Here is a 20,135-nt window from a genome sequence, read left to right as displayed (position 1 = left end):
CGAGTAGACTTTATAATGCTTTTAACAACCATTTTCCAATATCCCTTCCTTTACCTCCACTGCCGCCTCTTTATTGTTTAGTCCTACTTATTGCAATTTGGTTAATAATGTTTGCAATTGCGGCAAAGAGAAATAGGTAAACAAAGAAATGAAAAAAAAAACAAAAAACAAAACAATGAAAGATACAGGAAACAAAATGTCATAACAACACTCACACACACACGTCTCCCTCACCATACTATTTATGGTGTCACAGCAAAGCAAACACACATTTTTCTCGAAGAATAGAATCTTACACAATACCGATAATGTATCCTCATCAAAATCTCGAAATCTGATGGATATCACAAACACGACAAATACTATGAATGGCTCTAGGCCCTCGTCCATGAAAAATCCATTTGCTCTTCCGCCCGTAAAAGGTTCCCTCTCACCCCTATCTCGATCTGGCTCTTTAAACATCAACATGAGCAAAATTAAAGACCTAAAAGACCGCCAGGACAAAATAAGGTTTCAAAGACATTCACTCAGGACTCAATTGATTGAGTGCGAAAGAGAAATCAAAACCATCAAGTTTCGAGATCTAAGTAAGTCCAGATTTGAACTTTATAAGAAAAAATCCAAACAAGCGAAATATCTCAAACAAGTCAAAGAACTGACGCAAATTCTGAACTCCAAGGACGGTGAACGCGATGATTTGATTAAGAAAAACAAATCTGCTTTGGCGAATTTGCAGACTGAACTAGATCATAATTTGATTTTGAAAACACGGGAATCCCAAGAATTGTACAATCGGAGACTTATATTTTGGGAAAAAGAACTACAAATCATGGAAAATGTCGAGCCTGACCACGAAATCACAGAAGAGATATCTCACCTGAAGGAAACGTTGCAAGAGCTTAATGAAAGTTGGGCAAATTTACAGAAGCAAAACTTGGAAAGACAGGTAAATCACGAATCACAATTGGAGAAGGATTTTATTGCGTTCAAAGAAACTAAGTCAAAATCCATGGAAAATTTGACGAATAAGCATCGTGAATTGCTTGATCAGATAGCCACTCTACAATCGGAAAGTGAGAAATTACTCAAGGAGATCGTGGACGTAGATAAGCAAACTGAATGCTCGGAACAAAATATCTCAGAAATAAATGAAAATATAAAACAATTGGAACTGGCAAACAACCCACTAGCAAGCAAATCCTTACAAAATACACAAGATTTGGAAGATTTACAAAACCAAATGGAAAATTTGAAAGAAATAGCCTCTAAGCAGGAAAAAATTTATAATGATACCTATAATACTGTGGAAAAAGAACTATTAAGAAGTAGGAAGCTTGAAAACTCTATTATTGAACAAAAGGGTACGATGCGCTGTTATGCCTACGTCATGGAACAAAACTTGCCTGAGAATCTTTTATTTGATTACGAAAATGGTGTAATTACTCAAAGTCTAAGCGAGCGTGTCTACAAATTTAATAGAGTAATACCGCATTTAAAAGTTTCTGAAGATAAATTCTTCTCTCAAGAGTACAGAGTTTACAACGATATGTGTCTCAACCAAAGAAAAAATTTTAACCTGATATCTCTAAGCACCACCCCACATGGCTCATTGAGAGAGTCATTAATAAAATTCCTGACCGAAAAAGACACAATATATCAACGACAATACGTCATCACTTTACAGTTTGTGTTTCTATCAGATGATGAATTTTCCCAAGACATGCTTTTGGATTACTCCCATCATGATAAAGATAGCATAAAATTGAAATTTGAAAAGAACTCAATTTCTTTGGATTCTAAACTTGTCATTATAGAAAATGGAATCGAAGACTTGCCCTTAAATTTTAGCTGTGATAAACACCCAAATTTACCCCATTCTGGAATGGGTATAATTAAGGTGCAATTTTTCCCTCGAGATTCAAAAAACGATGGCAACGACGATCCCGTACCGGTGGACTTTTACTTTATCGAGTTAAATAATCTGAAATCCATTGAACAATTTGATAAAAGTATTTTTAAGAAGGAATCGTGTGAAACCCCTATTGCACTTGTTTTGAAAAAATTAATTTCCGATACTAAATCCTTTTTCTTGTTAAATTTGAATGATTCTAAGAATGTTAGTAAATTACTAACAATTTCAGAAGAAGTTCAGACACAACTTTGTAAGAAAAAGAAAAAGCCCACTTAAACTTAATCGCATCATCCTCTTTTTTCTTATAGGCGTCTAGATATCAAAAAAAATGTTTATAATCTTTTAATAAATATTACAACATACCGCATACACACACATTTTATACATCAATCCTCAGTTAAAATCCCTTTGATTAGCCAATTTAATTCATGCCTGGTACCAACATTTCTTTCGTCCAAAGGTGTGAAAGTCGGCTTTTCGTCCAAGAAATCCGGCAAATCGTCAATATTGCTCTTCATATCCACTAGTTCATCATCGTTAACTAACCCCAAATTAGTTAACGAATAATACGACCCCGAAGGTTCAACCAAATTCGGAAATATAGATAACGAATCATATATGTCTTCATTCGTTAATGATATTGTTCTATTTTCATGTAATTCCTCGTTAACTCCTTCGCCAGCCTTTGTAATGCTGCTCATTGATATGTCGCCAATATCGTCCTTGCCACTGTTATTATTTTTGACTTCATCAACGTAATCAGTCTCATCTTTATCATCGTTCAATTGCTTAATTTTGGCATCGTGTTTATCAGCAGCCATCTCCGATACGGACTTATAGAGCCCACTTTCATTTAAATCGTAATAATCGGAATACTTTTTTCTTCTATAACGAACTGTATCAATAGTAAACTCTATTATGTTCTTAAGATATTGGTCCAATGCCAGTGATATAAGCTCTACGCAACGTGCATCCACTGTACCAACTAACCCATGCTCTCTTGCTATACCAACCATTCTTAAATAAAACGAATCTGTGTCCGGCAAAGAATGACTTTCGCTTGCTAAGGGAACGTTGAACCCATTCATTATATCTTGCGACCATTCTAGAGGCGTTTTTAGGTTATTACTCTTGACACGTTTCAAACTTTCTGGATTAGTTACAATAGGAATCTTAGGTATATTATTCAATCTAGCCTGAAAAACAGAACAGAAAATAAAACCTCTTTTGCCGGCTTCTTTCGTAATCATCTTCAGTCTATTTCGGTCATTTATAGGTAACGACATGACAATTTTCTTATAAACTTCAATTTGTGAATTATGCTTATTAGTTTTTTTTAGTTTATTGTTTGGATTGTTGCTTCCATTACCAAAACCCCAAGAACTCTCATTACCGTTTCTACCAAGAGGATTTTCACGTAACGAATTAGCAAATATCCCTAATAAAAGTTGGTTATGAAGTCGTACTAAACTATGGTGATGATTCGTATTTGATTTTTCTAAATTTGCAGCGCTTGGTAAGAATAGTAGTTCTAATTCATTACAAAGTTCCTTTCTAGATAACTTGCCTAAAATGAAAAGACTAATGATCTGGGCATATTTCGTCCAACTTTCTTTTCCCAATAGTGAGGTCAGTTCTTCGATCATGGCGCCCAAATCAATTCTTTGGTTTGGTCCCTGAGTTTCCACGGTGTCATTATTACCATTGTTAGGCTCGGTGTGATTGCTAACAGCAGGACTACCAATTAAGCCTGGCTTCATATACGTACCCGTAGAACCTGGTGAAGCGGCTGAATAAGTTGGCTGCAAAGATTTTGGTGCCGGCGATTGTATAGTTGACATGATAGAAGAAATCCAAGCGTACTGCTGCCTGATTTTGCTATATTTTTATTACCAGTTATATCTCAGTAGTTATTCTGCGGGAAAAATCACGTGCGAGAAGATAAGCCCTTTCCAATGATAATAACGAGCAGACGAATGAAAAAGACAGCGAGACTTAATGAATCAGTTGCAAGTGCGATGTTTAAGGCACAATTTGACAGAGATAATTCCGCGTTACTCTTTTTTCTATTCTGAATTTTATCTTTTTCATTTTAACAAATTTATGTCACATCGTAACTTCAACTTTCACTTTTTTTGTTTAAAATCGCAATCTGAAAATAAAGAAAAATGGGCGAAATTACAGCTCGTGTTGAGTGATGGTAATAAGGAAGTATCTCTTCTATTCCATTATCTATATATAAAATTCCATACATAATTAGTTAACCCATTTTTATTGTTATTATTGTTACCGTTACAACGCGTTTTTAATGTTACAGAGAAGGCAACGTCAGCTTTTTTGCCTCAGCGCTCTATGAATCCGTCTATGTTTTTTAAGTAATCAGTGTCCCATGAATGCGAATTAGAGTCGTAACTGTTATTTCCATTGTGAAATGGAGTCCTGTCGTATCGTACAGTTGAAAAAATGTTCGAACCAGCAGAAGTATCTTTTCTTTCGTTTTTATTACGAAGACTAAGTTGTAATAATAAATCATGTATCTCGGATTCATAATTATCTCGCTGCATGTCCTTTTCTATTTGCAAATTGGTGTATTTGAGTTCTAGATCAGATAGTCTTTGCTTCAAGGTTTGTATTTCAAAGTTTTTCAAATCCTCCTCCTGGTACAGTCGTTCCCTAGAAGTGGCCAGTTCAGCCTCATGACTGATTGTTTGATCAAGAACGTTTTTCAAACTCTTGTACTTCTGACCTAATGAATAATAATTTTCAAAAAGTGTCTTAGATTTCTTCAACTCATTTACCAGCTCTGCTCTCATTTCCTCATATGCTTGCTTATAAGTTTGCTCGTTCTTGTGGAATTGCTCACGCTGCTCTCTAACATCCTCACACAAGTCTTCCAGGTCTCTATTATTCAAATCCATCTGGGCAAAAAGCTCAAAATATGCCTTTTTATACTCTATATTCCTCTGGCAGACATCTTCGTCTCGGACACCGTAATTGTCTATTTCATCACGTTTTGTTAAGGGAGATGGAAATTTGCCTGGTATATCTTTAACCGATAACTTATAAGGGGAACTTCTGAGTTCGTTAACTTCACTCTTTTGAAATAACTGAGAGAGCAAAGGGTCGTCTTCTTGAGGTGGTATAAAGGGTATCTGCGAATTGGAAAGCTCATTTATAGTTCTTCTTTTAGTGTGTAATCTGTGGCCAAATGTGTCTGTAGGTTCGTCACGAAATGGTTCTCTCGGTACTACCGGAGCAGGACTTCGCAAAGATCGTATTCTATCTTTGCTATAGTAGTTATTGTTACCAATTGAGTCAAAGCCGTTCTTGTTGAACTCCGGGAGTAATTCGTACTTCCTCTGAAACGTTGAATCCAGACCAGACCACGAATTTGATCTTGATAGGTTCGCACTCCTTCTATTGGAGCCATTTCCAAAGTTCATTGCGTAATTTGTGTCGTCTTGGGCATATCGAGATCGATCTCTTCGTTCTTCCTGATCTTTATATTTCATTGAAGGTGATATGTCAGTGCCAAACAATGCATCCTTAGTCCACTTGAAAAGGCCAAAAATGCCTCCTCCGCCCGTGTTATCTTCCTGGTTCATTGTGCAATAGTCATTCGCCTCTATTCCGCTTTCACAATCGACCTTATTTGTTGTTTTGATCTGTTCGTCTTCGGTCTCTACGTTGTAATAGTTTTCAAGGTGTCAAGTTTTTCGTGATTTTCACCGAGCGACACAAAAACGAGTCGCGTCAGAAATTATTTTATGAGAGAGCGTGATATATCGCAACAGAAAAATTTGTTCAAGTCACCCTTCTTTCGGCACCTTTACTTCCATTGTATGCTTAAAAAATCTTTCCAGTACCGCGTATGTTGCGATGCAGTAACTTTTTTTTTGTTTTCTCCATGAGGGACAGCAGATTACTAAAATCGTGTTCGTTTTCATCTGTAAGTGATCCCATCCTTTTCGTATCCCCCGGACTTCGTCCCTGAAGATGCGAGCTAAACCAATTATTCATTGCTAGTAATACTACTGGGGTCCATAAGTGCCAAGTTATCAATACACGCGCATTTTACCCGGCTCCTTCTTTCCAAAAATGGAAATCCTCGCGAAACTTGCCTCAACGGAAATACACGAAATTCGTCCCGTTGAACCTCAAAACGGCGTGTTCTAGTCACGAAACGCGCCAAAAACCGTTACGTTTCCGCATGCGGACGCCTGGCAAAGAGTACATTTGGCGTAGCCTGTTCAGTATAACTGCTAAAAATTGAAATGAACACCAACTGAAACAACTTTTGGCCCTTTTTGAGGCTCTCATCTACGAAATGTTGATCTGACAGCCCTGCTGAAAAATGGCAAGGAAAAAAAAAGGCCTGCGCAAACGCAGAACGCAGATCCGCCTTCTATTTGCGTATCGCACGCAGCCTCTGGCTACTTGTTTAACTTACTATCTATTTCATATATAAAAAAATAGCAATCAGTTTTCATTACTATTATGCTTCTCTTGCTGCTTCTTTATGCATTGGTCATAGATAATATTAAGGTCAATTTCTTTTTATTCTAACATCTACTTTACTTCATCGTCAAATTTTCTTCTTATATACAGCATTGCTAGACTCTATAGCTACCAATTCATTCGCTTAGCACATCATAATTTGCATACAAAAGAAAATCTTTTCTTTTTCCCATTCATTCATTAAATTTTACCACCGATAATGGCTAGTGCTGATTCAAGACCCCGTATGGGACTCGTCATCGATACTAAACCCGACTACTATCCAATCGAACTATCTAATGCGGAACTTCTTTCCCATTTCGAAATGTTACAAGAATACCACCAAGAAATCTCCACGAATGTTATTGCACAGTCATGTAAGTTTAAACCTAATCCAAAACTAATAGATCAGCAGCCTGAAATGAATCCTGTGGAAACAAGATCCAACATCATTACTTTCTTGTTCGAGCTATCTGTGGTGACTCGAGTCACAAATGGTATTTTTTTCCATTCAGTTAGATTATATGACCGCTATTGTTCCAAAAGAATTGTATTGCGGGATCAAGCCAAATTAGTTGTGGCAACTTGCCTCTGGTTAGCTGCTAAGACTTGGGGTGGTTGTAACCACATCATCAATAATGTGGTTATTCCTACCGGCGGAAGATTCTATGGTCCTAACCCAAGGGCCCGTATACCTCGTCTCTCTGAATTAGTTCATTACTGTGGTGATGGCCAGGTCTTTGATGAATCAATGTTTTTACAAATGGAAAGACATATACTAGACACTTTAAATTGGAATATTTATGAGCCAATGATCAATGATTACGTTTTGAATGTTGATGAGAATTGTTTGATGCAATACGAACTTTATGAAAATCAAGTTACTTATGACAAACAATGCTCCGAAAAACGCCAGTCTCAATTATCACATGATAGTGATGCTACCGTAGACGAAAGGCCTTACCAAAACGAAGAGGAGGAGGAAGAAGAAGACTTGAAAATAAAGATCAAATTGATTAATTTAAAAAAATTTTTGATCGATGTCTCCGCCTGGCAGTACGATTTACTAAAGTATGAACTTTTTGAGGTATCGCATGGTATATTCTCAATCATCAACCAATTCACTAATCAAGACCACGGTCCCTTTTTAATGACTCCAATGACATCAGAAAGCAAAAATGCTGAAGTTTTAAATACCTTAATGAACGGCATCGTTTCCATTCCTAACTCCTTGATGGAAGTGTACAAAACGGTCAGCGGTGTTCTGCCCTTCATCAATCAAGTAAAAGAATATCAATTGGACCTACAAAGAAAACTGCAAATTGCATCCAACTTGAATATATCAAGAAAGCTTACCACATCAACCCCATCATGTTCTTTTGAAAATTCAAATACCACATGTATTCCATCACCTGCTTCCTCATCTCAAAGCCATACTCCAATGAGAAATATGAGCTCACTCTCAGATAACAGCGTTTTCAGCCGGAATATGGAACAATCTTCACCAATCACACCAAATATGTACCAATTCAGTCAACAGCAGTCACACAGTGTATGTGGTAGCACCGTTAGTGTGAATAGCCTCGTGAACACCAATAACAATCAAAGGATCTACGAACGAATTACGGGCCCTAACAGTAATAACGCAATCAATGATTATATTGATTTACTGAACATAAGTGAGTCTAATAAGGAAAACCAAAACCCTGCAACGGCGCATTACCTCAATGGGGGGCCACCCAAGACAAGCTTCATTAACCATGGAATGTTCCCCTCCCCAACTGGCACCATAAATAGCGGAAATTCAAGTAGTGCTTCATCCTTAATTTCTTTTGGTATGGGCAATACCCAGATAGTATAGTTCCTGTTCTTTTCATGATAAAGGGATGCAAATTAGCCAAAAAAATACTAAATAAAGACAAATATAATAAGATTTATAGAAGGAAGCTTCAAATTCTCCGGATAAAAACAAAGAAACTGTGTACTCAATTTATCGGTATAACTCTACATGGTAGATATTTTTCATATTTCACTTGTAATAATCAATGGATACGTGAAAAAATGCTGTAAAGTCAAACTGCATTCTGCCTAGAATCAGCAGCAAAATATCACCAAAATGGACAGATAAAAGTATCTTATTCGTACATCCCATTCAAGTTTAATCTTGTTGAAAAGTCTAATATCGGAATAGAGATAAACTGTCATCCAGTTTGATAGAATCTGAAGTTCAACAATTCATTATGTAGTGGGATAATGAACGACGGCATATAATACGAACATTAGATAGTTTATGATATAGTACAGAGTTATTTAGTCCTTTTTAAGAACTCCAGTATTTTCGAGAAAAACTTCTAGCACATTCCATATATATAGTGTTGTTTCCTTTCGCTATGTTTATGAATTTAAAGTTTCACTTTTAAAAAAGAACATTTCTACCTATTAGCGTATATACCATGAAACTATTCAATTATCATCACTTCATCCTAGATACGGATACTTCGTATAAATATTGTTTCAGTTCACCAGCTGTATAGTGCCAAAATTTGTCATACATGTTTAGCGCTGATTTATGCAGTTGCTTGCTATGAATACAACTTTAAAATATATAGTGTTTATCCTGGCTTTCTTTGATACGACCTTGTTTACTTCGTACCACTGTCATCAAGCAATGCTAAAATTGTTCAAACTATGAAGCTATCATCATGAATCTCGACAGTAGCATTGTGTGAAAAATAAACGTTAAAACTGTGGGCTATCACCACATTGAACGATAAAATGATAATATCTAGTATGATAAGTCGCGATGATATTTTAGGAACATTATCTTTTCGAAAAAATAATTGAACTATCCAAATAAAAATTGTCAAAACCGCATATGCAAGGAAAAATATCAACCAGAACGTATACGTAAAATTCTTGGGCTGCTCTTTTTTAAAACGTAAAAGAGGACAATTGGCATTGGTGCATCTTGAAGATTGTCCCCTTTCTTGAGTTCTGTATGCTCTTTCTCCCCATATTAGAAACCATCCAACTGAAACAAACGCTGCGTATGCAAAAGCTAAATATGGTTTATCAGCAAGCGTCGAACGCTTATACAATATGTATTGCGGAATTAATGAATCCCTAATAACCAATACAATGAAAGTAACTCGGCAGAGCTTGTAGTACTTCGATTCCGAATTTGACTCACTAGCGATAATGGGAACATGACTATCACTTTCATTTATATCAGCCGCCATACCACAATTCTCACAAAAGAACGGGATAGTACTAGGTAAACAAAAGATAGATGGCCGTCCTTACTTTATATTCAACAACACTCTGACGCCCTTTATCAGAGGGTTTTTTCGTGTTCAATTTTTGTTCTCAAGCGCTTAACAAAGCGCCTTTACCTCCATATGTCTAGTTTTTTCAAGTCAACGGTGAAAATCATATACGAAGTCCATTAAAAGTGGTGGCATTTTTGTCAAAAATTGTTGATGATTAGTGACTAGTATTATTTGAAATTTTGTTGATAATTAGTAGTTAGGTTGCAGTATTAATCAAGAATAAAAGTAAATCTTCTTATACGATATGAGAGATGAGAATTAGGTGAATAATTAGATATTTGTTGGGATTCCATTGTTACTAAAGGCTATAATATTAGGTATATAGAATATACTAGAAGTTCTCCTCGAGGATATTCTGTATGCCCCAATATTATATCCCTTAACAACAATGGAATCCCAACAATTATCTAATTATTCACCCAATTCTCACATTCCAACATTGAGAGTGTGTAAAGACCAAATATTTCAAATAATTACAATCCCCTAGAATATACCAGATTTTAACAGGAACATATTTCAACAAAGGTTGAAGCGGTGGCTCAATGGTAGAGCTTTCGACTCCAATTAAATCTTGGAAATTCCACGGAATAAGATTGCAATCGAAGGGTTGCAGGTTCAATTCCTGTCCGTTTCAATTAATTTTTTGCCTTAAACCCTCATAATTATGAGGACGCTATTCGTTGTCATCATCACAGTGGACAGTTAGTTTCAACAGTAGCATTTTAAATTATCTTATCAAGCTCAACAATCACCCCATCGGTCGTTGTATGACAAATTTGTTAAAAACAAGTGGGTTTTATTTCTATCTTCACGGGTAACTGTAACAACTGTCTAAAACAAATAGATAATGTATAAACATACAGTTTCTCTATGTTTGAATTACTTTACGCTGTTTAAAAGGGTGAAGAAATGATAAACCGCCCCTTTTACCATCACTCAAGGTAATTAAGGAACTATTAATTGTAATTTCGTAGTTTATACGCGAAGGATATGAGAAATTACAGCAGGTTTAATGGAAGCTGAAACGCAAGGATTAATAGAGTAATGGGATAATGAGCGACAAAATATAAAATGAAAAAGAAGATGTGATATTGTTATGTAGAATTATCGATTCCCTTTTGTGAATTCGAATATTCTCGAGGATAACTTCTAGTATATTCTGTATGCCCAATATTATATCCCTTAACAACAATGGAATCTCAACAATTAACCAATTTATTCTCCTCAATCTCATTCTCATGCATCACAGACTAACTGCAGATTGTCAACGAAAATGGACTCCCAAGAAATTGCTGTGTAAGTTTCACTAGCCTATAGAATTTCCAAAACTATCATAAAAATGTTACGAATGAGCTCAAGTATTCGAAAAAACAATGAAGGTAACCAAAATAAAGTGAATCGCTTTTGTTTTACAAGAAACGTGATTTTCATTATTTTATTACTGATTTGACATTTAGCGTGCGCTTCCTATATTTGCATATATACACGAAGTACTATAGTAATATTTACCCCATGAATGTGCACGCGATATTTTAGCAACTGCCAGATCTGCTCTCACTTCACGATCTCGTGCTTCTCTAATGGTACGTATACGTATAACTTCTCCTTTCTGATAGATCGATGCTTCCAGACTGAATATTGGAAACCCTTAGAGCTGTTCCATCTGGCAAGAGAAATCCTCTTATTTATAGCACTAGACAAATATGCAAAGTTGGAATCAGTACCCATCGTTTGCATCATTGTTTATACTTCCAAATCTGATCAGGTTAAGAAATAAATATATACATACAAGGAAATCAACTGTCTTTCCACAATGACCTATTCTACAGTCAATATTAACACACCTCCACCATATCTCAGTTTGGCCAATAATGAAAAATTACCTACAGTTTTGTCTATTGCCGGAACAGATCCTAGCGGTGGTGCTGGTATTGAAGCAGATGTGAAAACTATCACTGCACACAGATGCTATGCTATGACTTGTATCACTGCTTTGAATGCTCAAACTCCAGTTAAAGTATACAGCATTAATAACACGCCAAAAAAAGTGGTTTCCCAAATTTTGGATGCCAATTTACAGGACATGAAATGTGACGTCATCAAGACTGGCATGCTTACGGCAGCTGCTATCGAGGTGTTGCACGAAAAACTTCTGCATCTTGGTGAAAATAGGCCTAAGTTAGTAGTTGATCCAGTCCTTGTTGCTACTTCTGGCTCTTCTTTAGCTGGAAAGGATATAGCTAGCTTAATTACGGAGAAAATTGCACCTTTTGCTGACATTTTGACTCCTAACATTCCAGAGTGTTTCAAGCTGTTAGGTGAAGACAGAGAAATAAGTAAATTGCAAGACATTTTCGAAGTCGCAAAAGACCTTGCCAAAATCACCAAGTGTTCCAATATTTTGGTGAAAGGTGGTCACATTCCATGGAATGATGAAGAAGGAAAGTACATTACCGATGTTCTTTACTTAGGGGCCGAACAAAAGTTAATAACCTTTAAGGGTAATTTTGTTAATACAACCCACACTCATGGTACCGGGTGCACCCTAGCTTCCGCCATTGCATCAAATTTGGCTCGCGGTTACTCCCTTCCCCAATCTGTTTATGGTGGTATTGAGTACGTCCAAAATGCCGTGGCCATTGGCTGTGATGTCACGAAAGAAACTGTTAAGGACAATGGGCCAATTAATCATGTCTACGCCGTAGAAATTCCATTAGAAAAAATGCTCAGTGACGAATGTTTCACTGCATCAGATGCCGTACACAAAAAGCCAGTCAAAAGTTGTCTTAACAAAATTCCTGGCGGAAGTTTCTATAAATACCTAATAAATCACCCTAAAGTTAAACCTCACTGGGACTCCTATGTGAACCATGATTTTGTTAGAAAAGTAGCAGACGGTTCATTAGAGCCTAAGAAGTTCCAATTTTTTATCGAACAAGATTACCTGTACTTAATCAATTATGCTAGGATTTCCTGCATCGCGGGTAGTAAATCTCCATGTCTTGAAGATTTAGAAAAGGAGCTAGTTATTGTCGAATGCGTTCGTAATGGGCTTTGCCAACATGAAAGAAGATTAAGAGAGGAATTTGGAGTTAAGGACCCGGACTACTTACAAAAGATTCAGAGGGGTCCTGCATTAAGGGCTTACTGTCGCTACTTTAATGATGTTTCCAGAAGAGGTAACTGGCAGGAGTTAGTTGTAGCTCTTAATCCTTGCTTAATGGGCTATGTTCACGCTTTGACCAAGATCAAGAATAAAGTAACTGCAGCAGAAGGCTCCGTTTACCGTGAATGGTGTGAAACTTACTCATCTTCATGGTGCCATGAAGCTATGCTTGAAGGCGAAAAGCTGTTGAATCACATCTTGGAAACATATCCTCCAGAACAACTTGATACACTGGTGACAATATATGCTGAAGTTTGTGAGTTGGAAGCTAACTTCTGGACCGCCGCTTTAGAACACGAATGATAGACGCATCGACTTTTACAAATTATATAAAAGTTATATATAGAACTAATGAATTATACAAAAATAGGTAACAATAACATAAGAAAGTTCTTTTAATTTTATCAATATAATAAAGACTGTTCGTCAGGATCCAAAATCTTTGTTCTGTTTTTGGTGTTTTAGCGACGCCACCATCTCAGTTACATATCTCAAGTATTCGCCATATTTTCGTTTATATAACTTATCCTGCAGAATCTTCCTGCAGAGACCCCACAAGAAACCCTCTCATCTTTCAGAAATCTAACACTGCAGTTGGATATTCTCGTAACATTAGCTGACAGAACTACGACAGACAATTCCGACATTAAAAGAAAAAAAAGAACATCACGACTGAAAGCATCTTAAGTAAACAGTTAATGTTGACACAGAGGATTTATGAAGAGTGTGTCTTTATATATATATTCTTCAAGTTATTCCCCGTCCGAGAATAATTAAGCATTCGGCCCAATCTCAAGATTTTCTACGCCCTAAAAGTCCTGCATACTATCAATAGGACCGCCATGAATCTATAATAGTTACATAATAAAGGTGAATACATTTCAATGGTAGAAAATACGCTCGCCATATCCCATAGCCATCATTAGACGTAGTTCCAACGAAGCAAAAAGGGTATTTCTAATTATGATAATAGTCTTTGGAAGTCGTTAATAGCGATGTTAATTGTGCGTATTGAAATATTGCTGGATGATGAAAAATCAAGAAATAAACGGGAAGTGGGCTGAACAGAAAAAAGCATATAGAAAAACTAAGTCGTACAATTAAATATAGGAGTATTTCTGAAAATTGTAAATTACGAACTTGGAGGGACACAGAATGGCTTCTGCAGTATATTTTTGCGACCATAATGGAAAACCACTCCTATCAAGAAGATATAGAGATGATATTCCACTTTCTGCAATTGACAAATTCCCTATATTACTCTCGGATTTAGAGGAGCAATCAAATCTGATTCCTCCATGTTTGAACCACAATGGTCTCGAGTATTTATTTATACAGCATAACGATCTGTACGTGGTGGCAATTGTGACTTCTCTTAGTGCCAATGCGGCTGCCATTTTTACCTTTTTGCACAAATTAGTAGAAGTACTGAGTGACTACTTAAAAACCGTGGAAGAAGAATCTATTAGAGATAATTTTGTTATAATATACGAATTACTGGATGAAGTAATGGATTATGGTATACCACAAATCACCGAAACTAAGATGCTGAAGCAGTACATAACGCAAAAATCCTTCAAATTAGTTAAATCCGCTAAGAAGAAGAGAAATGCCACTAGACCACCCGTCGCACTGACAAATTCAGTTAGTTGGAGGCCAGAAGGTATTACTCACAAAAAAAACGAGGCCTTTCTGGATATCGTGGAATCTATTAATATGCTCATGACTCAAAAAGGCCAAGTTTTGAGATCAGAAATTATTGGCGATGTTAAGGTTAACTCAAAATTGTCTGGTATGCCAGATCTAAAATTGGGTATTAACGATAAAGGCATTTTTTCCAAATATTTGGATGATGATACTAATATCCCACCTGCAAGCGCGACGACACCCGATAATAACACGGACACTGATAAAAAACCATCCATAACGTCATCATCGACTACAAGCAAGAGGAAGGTCAATATTGAATTGGAAGATTTGAAATTTCATCAATGCGTTCGATTAAGCAAATTCGAAAATGAAAAAATCATAACGTTTATACCACCTGATGGAAAGTTCGATTTAATGAACTACAGGCTATCTACCACGATAAAACCGTTAATTTGGTGTGATGTAAACGTCCAGGTTCATTCGAATTCTAGGATTGAAATCCACTGCAAGGCCAAGGCCCAAATTAAAAGAAAATCTACTGCAACTAATGTGGAGATATTGATACCAGTTCCGGACGATGCGGACACGCCAACTTTCAAATATTCACATGGGTCCTTAAAGTATGTTCCTGAAAAAAGTGCAATTCTATGGAAAATAAGAAGTTTTCCAGGTGGTAAAGAGTACTCAATGTCTGCAGAATTAGGGCTGCCTTCAATATCAACTAACGAGGACGGCAATAGAACAATACCAAAAAATAACGCAGAAATCTTGAAGGGACCTGTCCAAATCAAATTTCAGATACCTTACTTTACCACATCGGGTATTCAAGTACGTTATTTAAAAATCAATGAACCCAAATTGCAGTACAAGAGCTACCCATGGGTAAGGTATATCACGCAAAGTGGTGATGATTACACAATAAGGCTGACGTAATCTCTGAAAAAATGAATAGAGAAGGCAAAATTCTATGGTGCATGGACAAAGATACAGGGTATATATATGTCCTTTTCCTTTTTTCTTTTCCCTACTGACAATCATGATAATGACATAAAGTTGTTTATATATTTTTGTTTTTATATAGATGCTCATTCAGGGTTTGTTATATACATAGACATAAGAGAATAACTTTTTTTCTTTCTGTATTTCATTTTGTTCTTTATTATGTTTTCCTCTACTAAAAATAGGGAGAGATGGAAGATAAAAAAATATTGTCACCTATTCTTGTTGGTATTCAGATTCAGGTTCGCTGTCGTTTGAGTTCGAGTCTACAATCGATTCTCCATTATCTTCATCGTCTGAATCATCACTAGAAGTAGAGTTTTGTGCTTTTTCCTCAGCTTCCACTTTCAATTCATGCAAGATATCAAAACATTCTGCCAATAAAGCATTCAGTATACCTTGGCCTTCAGGTATATTACCATCAGAGTCATAAAATATACCGTCAGTTCTCAGGTTGTCCAATGAAGCTAACTTCATTTGATAGGGATACAACTCTCTTTCGTTATTCACGCCTCCCATTCTCTTTAATTCCAATAGACAACGACGGACTGTAGATAGTTGATTATGAATTGGCTGTAACGCCTCAGATACAGGTTCTGAACTTTCCAACAATTTATAAATTATGGCATAACATCTACGCAACAGGTATAATAGTATTGACTGTCCCTTTGAGTCCTGGGATTTTGTTGGGAACTTACCGTTAATCCTTTTGTTATCAATTTCGTTCAATTTTTTTTGGTAAGAGAACAAATCGGTTTCTCTCAAAGTCCATCTTCTTGTGATCATCAAATTTTCTAAGGTAGTCTTTATATCAATTAGCTGTTCATATATTGGTTGCAGATATGGATCTAATGTCAACCCGCCATTTTTTTGATGTGATAAATCGTTAACTAAATCATGGCAATCATCCAATAGACCATTAAGAACACTTTGGCCGTTTTCTGCCACCTGATGAGACTCCAAGGACTTGAATTTACCAGAATCATCACGATTAGATTCTAACTCACTTAATTCGTTCTTCAAAGCTGATAATTTCTCATGGACGTATTCTTGGGATACTAAATGCTTGTCATCCGTCAAGCTTTCATTGTTTCTTTGCAAATCATTTTGTTCCTGCAACAAAGAGTTGGTATTAACACTAGGTTTAGATATTGTTTTCTTAGCAGATGCAACTAATGATAATAATCCTCTCCTAATTCGGAATAATTTTTCCATCACAGTAGACAAAGACGGATCGATTTCCTCCAATTTGCTTTCCAATGTATCATATTCGTCTTTACAATGCTTCAATTTAGCACGTAGTAATAGATCTTCCTCGATTTTGTTTTTTTTTCTTTCGTTATCGATTTCTCTTAATCGGTCATCATTTCCATCCTCATCGTACATAGGACTTGAGTTTTTTTGTTCGACGATCTTGCTGATTTCATCCAATCTTTCCTTGATAGGACTCAAATCGTGATGAGTGAAGACGTTCGATTCATTTAAATGTTCCAAAAGACTTTCCACAGTAGATAACGATGCATAAGTCGCAGGTGCAGAATTTTTTAGGCCAACAGTCAAAAAGCACAGCGAGAGCAATTGAAAGACGTCATCCAGCACGGAGTCAACTCTGTTATGTAATTCGGTGTTATGAATCAAAGTAGCGGCGCTTTTAGCCGGAGTCTCATGACTGTTTTTCCTAATATCATCCAACTCTCTGACTTTGGTTAAAACATGTTGGTAAGTAGTTTGAACATCCTTAGAATTTAAATATTGAGTCCTGTTTTGCTTTAGTTTAGCCAAGGAAGATCTCACTTCAAGGAGGTAGTTTAGTATAGATTCCTCTTCTTTAGGAACAATTTGAGGGTGTTGTCCAGCGGATGCAAACATGTTCTTCTTTAAACAGTTATTATCTTCTAATACAACTTTGGCACGATAAAAATTGGAAAAGTTCTCGGAGATCTAATAGTTCTTTTCCTTTGTTTTGCTTGTTCTTAAACCGATATTTGCTGCGTAAACTTTATAGAGAGATTTTGCTCTTCTTGTCTACTTTCTTATTTGTTATCATTCCAGAAAATTCCCCTTTCTCTGACGCGGGTAATATTAATATCCATTACCCGACCCAAAATGACAAGAAAAATAAAAAGAATGACGCAAAATACTCATTTACCAACAAGTATATTATGGGTTAAACAGCAATAATCATGTAGCGATGTAAGTTTGCGGGATCCCATTAGTGCTATCAAATGAAGAGGGTCCGTCTAATTTCGCCTTCTCACGCAATCGGCGAGAGGCGGGGCCCTACTGGAAAGAATAATGCTGAACTTACAAACTGTACTCACTTCCTCATTTTCCTTTTTATGGTTAAACATAGAAAAATTGTATATAATAGATATTTAGCCAGTTTTATTTAGGACCTAGCATGTTTTCAGGGACAACCCATTCATCAAATTCCTTTTCAGTCAATACACCCAATTCCAACGCACTTTCCTTCAAGGTGATGCCCTTCTTATGAGCATTTTTGGCGACCTTGGAAGCGGCATCGTAACCGATCTTAGGGTTCAAAGCAGTGACTAACATTAAAGATTTGGTCAAAAGTTCATGGATACGAGGTTCATTGGCTTTGATACCTTCAACGCAGTGTACTCTGAACGAATACGCAGCATCAGTTATTAGCCTAATCGAGTTCAATAGATTGGCGATCATTACCGGTTTAAAGACATTTAGTTCGAATTGACCTTGAGAGCCAGCAAACGTGATAGCTGCGTTGTTACCCATGACTTGGACACAGACTTGAGTCAATGCCTCGTTTTGGGTGGGGTTAACTTTACCAGGCATAATAGAGGAGCCTGGTTCATTCTCTGGTAACATTAGTTCATGGTAACCGCAACGTGGCCCAGATCCTAAGTATCTAATATCTTGCGCTATTTTGAAAAGAGAACAAGCAAGAGTATTTAGAGCGCCACTACATTCGACTATGGCATCGTGAGCAGCCAAGGCTTCGAACTTGTTAGGGGCAGTTTGAAACTTTAGTCCAGTTTCTTTAGAGATTTGCTCAGCTATCTTGACATCGAATCCGGGCTTGGTATTCAAACCTGTGCCGACGGCGGTACCACCTTGAGCCAGGAAACTCAATGTTTTCAAGGAATGAGCAACTCTTTGGATACCGTTCTCAACTTGTTGCACGTAACCTGAAAATTCTTGGCCCAGTGTCAAAGGCGTAGCATCTTGCAAGTGTGTTCTACCAATCTTCACAATATGGTCAAATTCCTTGGATTTAGCTTCAAGGGCATTCTTCAAATTGGTCAATTCAGGTATCAATTCGTTTTGAATTTGTGAACTGGCAGCAATATGCATGACGGTTGGGAAAGTGTCATTGGATGATTGAGACTGATTACAGTGGTTGTTTGGATGGACTTGTTTGGATCCGATTTTGCCACCTAGGATCTCAATGGCACGATTAGAAATGACTTCATTCGCATTCATGTTGGATTGGGTGCCGGAACCTGTTTGGAAAACAACCAATGGGAAATGATCATCTAGTTTACCAGAAGCTACTTCGTCGGCAGCCTGTTGAATAGCTTTGGAAATCTTGGGATCCAATCCTCCGAGAGACTCGTTCACAATCGCGGCAGATTTCTTCAAAACACCAAATGCATGCACTAAAGGCAATGGCATTCTTTCACGAGCACCACCTATTTTGAAGTTTTGGAAGGATCTTTGAGTTTGAGCACCCCAGTACTTATCAGCAGGCACGTTGATCTCACCGAATGCATCGGTTTCTGTTCTAAAGGAGGAGTTCATTCTTCTTATATTGAGCTTATATGACGATTGCACGAATGCTTTGCAACTAGAATTGGTAATCCTGAACATGATTATATCTCTTATCTGTTTAATGGCTTGACTTTATGGGAATTCCTTGATTTGAGAAAAAAAGCAGCTGCAGCAGTAGAAGTCACGAATTCAAAAATGCAAAAAAATGATTCTATGATGGGGAAAGAATATGAGTATCCCAGAAAAAAGAACTAGAGTCACTCTTCCATGTGTTCGGTCAGACTTCCTGCCGGAGGCTAGTGCAATGTCGATAATGGTGATGATGGTTTTATATAGCCTATAAGAAACGTAAAAAGGACTCTACAGGAAAGAGCCAATCATCGAACGCCCATTCCGGGAATCGGGGTAGTCATTCCGAGAATCGGCTCAGGAGAGGGGCCTGAAGCTCCTCCAATAAGATATTGATGGCAAGAACTAGAGGCAATTACGGCTACCTTTCATGTCTATATTCGGATCATGGGTGATCATTATTAGAGGTACTGACATTTTGATGTCGCCTGTGGTTTGCAAGACCCAAGGACATATTTTAACAAACAGTATTACAGGGTGGCTTTATGCGGCTCAATTCTGTATATCAGTGGGGCTGCAGATACCAAGCCTTACAAACCTTCTTTACTCCTTTTTGTCGTTATAGTTATAGTTAATGTAGTAGTGTCAATAGTTCGCGGTAGTAGTAGTAATATCAGTAAAAGTAACATTTAGTAGTTTTTTCTGCTCCATTTCACCGTAGATTTGATGAAACTGAAAGAAAACTGAAAAAAAAAAAATT

At 36.9% G+C, this 20,135-nt stretch overlaps 8 protein-coding genes and 1 non-coding gene across 9 annotated transcripts; 5 read left to right on the top strand and 4 right to left on the bottom strand.

Moving 5' to 3' along the window:
• Nucleotides 1–244: 244 nt before the first annotated feature.
• On the top strand, nucleotides 245–2,188 carry VIK1 (Vik1p; the record flags this gene model as incomplete). Its single annotated transcript, XM_033913630.1, has 1 exon — nucleotides 245–2,188. The coding sequence occupies one exon, from the start codon at nucleotides 245–247 to the stop codon at nucleotides 2,186–2,188; it is 1,944 nt and encodes a 647-aa protein (XP_033769521.1).
• A 110-nt stretch (nucleotides 2,189–2,298) lies between these two features.
• HFI1 (Hfi1p) lies at nucleotides 2,299–3,753 on the bottom strand (the record flags this gene model as incomplete). The annotated part of the gene is made up of 1 exon (XM_033913629.1): nucleotides 2,299–3,753. One exon carries the CDS (start codon nucleotides 3,751–3,753, stop codon nucleotides 2,299–2,301), a length of 1,455 nt encoding a protein of 484 aa, XP_033769520.1.
• Nucleotides 3,754–4,254: 501 nt separating this feature from the next.
• BBP1 (Bbp1p) lies at nucleotides 4,255–5,517 on the bottom strand (the record flags this gene model as incomplete). The annotated part of the gene is made up of 1 exon (XM_033913628.1): nucleotides 4,255–5,517. One exon carries the CDS (start codon nucleotides 5,515–5,517, stop codon nucleotides 4,255–4,257), a length of 1,263 nt encoding a protein of 420 aa, XP_033769519.1.
• A 1,112-nt stretch (nucleotides 5,518–6,629) lies between these two features.
• Nucleotides 6,630–8,270, top strand: CLN2 (cyclin CLN2; the record flags this gene model as incomplete). The annotated part of the gene is made up of 1 exon (XM_033913627.1): nucleotides 6,630–8,270. One exon carries the CDS (start codon nucleotides 6,630–6,632, stop codon nucleotides 8,268–8,270), a length of 1,641 nt encoding a protein of 546 aa, XP_033769518.1.
• A 1,996-nt stretch (nucleotides 8,271–10,266) lies between these two features.
• On the top strand, nucleotides 10,267–10,372 carry SPAR_Ptrna1W. Its single transcript has one exon. It is a non-coding gene; the product is annotated as a tRNA-Trp (tRNA).
• Nucleotides 10,373–11,551: 1,179 nt separating this feature from the next.
• THI21 (bifunctional hydroxymethylpyrimidine kinase/phosphomethylpyrimidine kinase) lies at nucleotides 11,552–13,207 on the top strand (the record flags this gene model as incomplete). Its single annotated transcript, XM_033913626.1, has 1 exon — nucleotides 11,552–13,207. The coding sequence occupies one exon, from the start codon at nucleotides 11,552–11,554 to the stop codon at nucleotides 13,205–13,207; it is 1,656 nt and encodes a 551-aa protein (XP_033769517.1).
• Nucleotides 13,208–14,059: 852 nt separating this feature from the next.
• On the top strand, nucleotides 14,060–15,487 carry APM1 (Apm1p; the record flags this gene model as incomplete). Its single annotated transcript, XM_033913625.1, has 1 exon — nucleotides 14,060–15,487. The coding sequence occupies one exon, from the start codon at nucleotides 14,060–14,062 to the stop codon at nucleotides 15,485–15,487; it is 1,428 nt and encodes a 475-aa protein (XP_033769516.1).
• A 282-nt stretch (nucleotides 15,488–15,769) lies between these two features.
• Nucleotides 15,770–17,422, bottom strand: CUB1 (Cub1p; the record flags this gene model as incomplete). The annotated part of the gene is made up of 1 exon (XM_033913624.1): nucleotides 15,770–17,422. One exon carries the CDS (start codon nucleotides 17,420–17,422, stop codon nucleotides 15,770–15,772), a length of 1,653 nt encoding a protein of 550 aa, XP_033769515.1.
• Nucleotides 17,423–17,938: 516 nt separating this feature from the next.
• Nucleotides 17,939–19,405, bottom strand: FUM1 (fumarase FUM1; the record flags this gene model as incomplete). The annotated part of the gene is made up of 1 exon (XM_033913623.1): nucleotides 17,939–19,405. The coding sequence occupies one exon, from the start codon at nucleotides 19,403–19,405 to the stop codon at nucleotides 17,939–17,941; it is 1,467 nt and encodes a 488-aa protein (XP_033769514.1).
• Between the last annotated feature and the right edge of the window lie 730 nt (nucleotides 19,406–20,135).

This window comes from Saccharomyces paradoxus, chromosome XVI (assembly GCF_002079055.1).
Source record: "Saccharomyces paradoxus chromosome XVI, complete sequence".
Lineage (NCBI taxonomy): Eukaryota > Fungi > Ascomycota > Saccharomycetes > Saccharomycetales > Saccharomycetaceae > Saccharomyces > Saccharomyces paradoxus.
The sequence above is the reverse complement of the archived record's forward strand: the minus strand, read 5'-3'. Positions and strand labels throughout refer to the sequence as shown.